Source organism: Juglans regia, chromosome 16 (assembly GCF_001411555.2).
Source record: "Juglans regia cultivar Chandler chromosome 16, Walnut 2.0, whole genome shotgun sequence".
NCBI classification, from domain to species: domain Eukaryota; kingdom Viridiplantae; phylum Streptophyta; class Magnoliopsida; order Fagales; family Juglandaceae; genus Juglans; species Juglans regia.
The window spans coordinates 6,036,521-6,040,101 of NC_049916.1; the positions used below are offsets into that span (position 1 = coordinate 6,036,521).

The following is a 3,581-nucleotide window of genomic DNA, read 5'->3' on the forward strand; positions in this document are numbered from 1 at the left end:
CTTAACTTCTAAATAAACTCTTTCATAACAGAGAAAGTGATCTGCAAAACAGAACTTAAAGGCCCCATCTATCCTCTCAAGGAGAAAGAGTACGGGATACTACTATGGACACCAAATCCAATAGCCTATTCCTATTTTATTAAAAACTAAACTAACAAAAAACTACAAATAAACACATTAACAACTATAAGACCACAAGCACTGGTGAGACCTCGGACGTCACGCCCACTGCAAGCATCGGCATCTCGAGCCATGATGGAACGAGCACCCAGCTCATGCACGGACCACAACAACCCGATCGTATGACCACCGGTTGTAATATTGCCCACCACTCTCAAACGGCTCTTGCCCCAGATTAAGTCCGACCAAAAAACCCAACACCTCACTCAGGTCAACAAAAAGCAACAACAAAACAGAAAAACAAAACAACTACAAACACTGAAATGGAAACAAGAAACAAACGGAAAAAAATAAAAATAGATGAACAGTGCACAATGGGTCGAACAGTGGCTCGTGCAGAACATTATTCACTCAAAAAGTGACATGATTTGGAAAACATAGTGCAGACCATAAATATTCCAATCACTGAAAAAATGAACTGAATGGATTTCTTTCATTTGGCACTAAATCTCTCCATCTTATATATCTAAGAATATCTACATGTCAATGAACATCCCAAAACTCTCATGTTCTGCCTTGAAGGATTACTTCTATATGAATCATAAACCTACCTAAAGTACCCAGAGGTTAAATTCTAAGCATCCTTTTGACAGCCTAGTAACAAAATAATATTACTCTGTAATGTACCATTAACTGAGGTACGGCACAAATAATCAAGAACAATTTTATTTGAACTCAGCTGATGTATGTTTCCTCAACTTCCTTTGGTATGTCCAATCTCCAACATGCTTTGAAGCATTGCAATGTGTTAGCTGGAGATTTTTCCAATACTTGCATGGGGTTGCAGAATCGCAAACGTAACAAAAACACTGAAATCAATCCAGAAATTAAAGTTAATTCAATTGCATCGGGTGAAGGATAAATGCACATTGAGTTGATTAGACATTGAATACCATTACCAGCTTACAGTTGTTCTCATGAGGAGTTGTCTCAAAGGGAAAGTCCACACAAAGATGCCTTGAATGCAGATAATCTCTACAAGCCACCTATCCATGATCAAATAAAATGAAAACCTTATGTTAATACATACACACACACACATAACAACATATTTTGAGTAACTTGCTTTCACCGCACAAATGAAAACCTTATCAAAAGCAACAATCCCGCAGACCCCTTCAGATAGGACTGTATACATATGCATCAATCTCTATAATGGTTATTGTTGAGCTTAATTCTTCCTTGTACTAGCTATTTGGACCATACCCATAATCATAACTTCCTTTCACCCTCGACCCCCCCACCCAGCCCCTCTCTCCTGGCACCAGGAACTAAGACCATATGAATTTCACATGCTTGTCTGTTTGAGAAGCTCAACAACTACAGCAGATATAGACTTGTTACATTCAAGCACGAAGATTTAGAAACCTGAATAATAAAGTACTGCAATTTTTCTAAACAAGCTCTAACATGAAAAATGCATTTACATCCAAGTTTTCCCAACCCCCTTCACCATTCATTCATACATCTCAACACAATTTCCAATCTGATTCCCCCAAAATCATTAGCATAAGAAATGCAAAAGAATAGCAATAGAAGCAGCAGCAATTAATACTCAGTTTTCAATCTCTTTTTACCAATATATATTCTGCACAAACCTGGCCCTTTTCTGCAATGACACAGAGATCACTAGTGCCATCAGAAGCAGCAAAAGCATCAGATGGATTAATGTTTAAGGAGAGCTTGGTAAGGTCGATGGACTCAAATGGGTCGAAGTCCAAGATGAAGCAGTCCTCCACTTCTTCGATGCTTTTGATATCTACGCTACTCTTGCTATTGAGGCAAAGCATGGGTCTCATGGGAGTCTCATCTTCCTCTGCACAACAGAATGAAGAAACTAAAAATAAAAATCTTGACTTTCTTGAATGATCTTTCTTCTTGGCTTTTTCTCAGACGAGGGCGACGATATCTCTATCACCTCCGAGTCACTTTCCCCCATTTTACTAAACTATTTGGTTACCAAGGAAAAAAAAAAAAGAATCATTGAGAAGAAGGCTACGATCAAAAAACCTCTAGATATTGATGACGCTAATATATAGCCAAGAAACTCAAAATTTTCGAATTTGGAGACAAGAAGAGACCGTTAGAGTTCCCCAAGATTCGAATATGGGAGAGATAAATGTATCTTTTTCCTCAAAACATTTAAATTCACATAAAAAAAAAAAAAATTAGAACATGGGAGAGATAAATGTATGAAATAAATTTTATTATATTTATTTTTTATTTAAATAAATAGTAGAGTTAGAACTCTAGGAAAAATCTTATTCTTTGGGATTATCCTAAAAAATAAATTAAAAAGAATAATTTTATCTAAAACAAACATCATTAACGTGTATAATTTAATTTAAAAAATAAATTTTAAAGAAAAAATTTTCACATTTTATGATCCCACTTTAACTCATTTCGATGCCAATGGCAAGTGAGGATTGTATAGTGCTGGTTTATGTAAATCTCGTATATTTTTATAAAAAAATAATTATTTTATGTAGATTTCCAGTTTATTGACTTTTGTTAAAGATATACTCAAGTCTTTTAGGATATACTCAAGTCGTTTGTTTTTATAGTTCTTTTCAATTTATTTTATCTCATCTCATTTAATTATTATAATTTTTTCAAATTTTTATATAAAATAAAATAAATAATTTAATTTTTTCTAATCTCAAAATAAAAATAATTTTAAAAAATATTTTAATAATATTTTATTTAATTTTTAACTTTAATCTGCAAAAAACAACTACAACATGCAAATTTATGTTTTAAATGACTATAAGAAACGGTATTGTGAACACATTGACAGGTTATTCTTTTTCTTTGTCTAGTTGACATATTTGCAACCACAGCCTGTATTGGTGGAGTCCATATTCGGACTGAACTTGGTCTTTATAGCATCCGGCCCCATTGCCTACTAAAACATTTGCGGTACACTGGATTTATCTTAATTTAAATTGCATAAACATCGTATAATCATTTTTTTAAAAAATAAAATTTACAAAAAAAAATAATTTTTCATATGAATCTTATGTTTTATTCATTTTTTTTAAAGAGATTATGCGACAATAACATAATTCACAGTTATAAATATCTTTTTAAAAATAAAATAATAAATAAATAAAAGAAACCAACCTTTGAGGCCGTGTTAAGAGGCTTCTACATCAACGATGTATTGGGTATATAAAAAATAGACTTGCAAGTAAACTTTTTCTTAAATAAAATCCAAAAACATATAGCTTAGTTTAACTATCTTGTTCATGGATCATATTCCCAACAAGTATTTGTTCAATCTCCTTTAGTGACTAAGAAGTAACAAACCTAGTACGTGGATCTTAACATATTTAATGTTAAACTTTATACCTTCCATGGGTAGAGATGCAACCAAAACTTTTTGTGGGAAGCCAAACGGA

General features: G+C 33.0%; 1 protein-coding gene across 1 annotated transcript; it reads right to left on the reverse strand.

The window, feature by feature from the left end:
• Positions 1–559: 559 nt before the first annotated feature.
• LOC109007477 lies at positions 560–2,229 on the reverse strand. The gene is made up of 4 exons (XM_018987149.2): positions 2,191–2,229; positions 1,779–1,996; positions 1,080–1,166; positions 560–989 (listed from the first exon to the last, which is right to left on the reverse strand). The coding sequence occupies exons 2-4, from the start codon at positions 1,977–1,979 to the stop codon at positions 846–848; spliced, it is 432 nt and encodes a 143-aa protein (XP_018842694.1). The 5' UTR covers positions 1,980–1,996; positions 2,191–2,229; the 3' UTR covers positions 560–845.
• Positions 2,230–3,581: the final 1,352 nt, after the last annotated feature.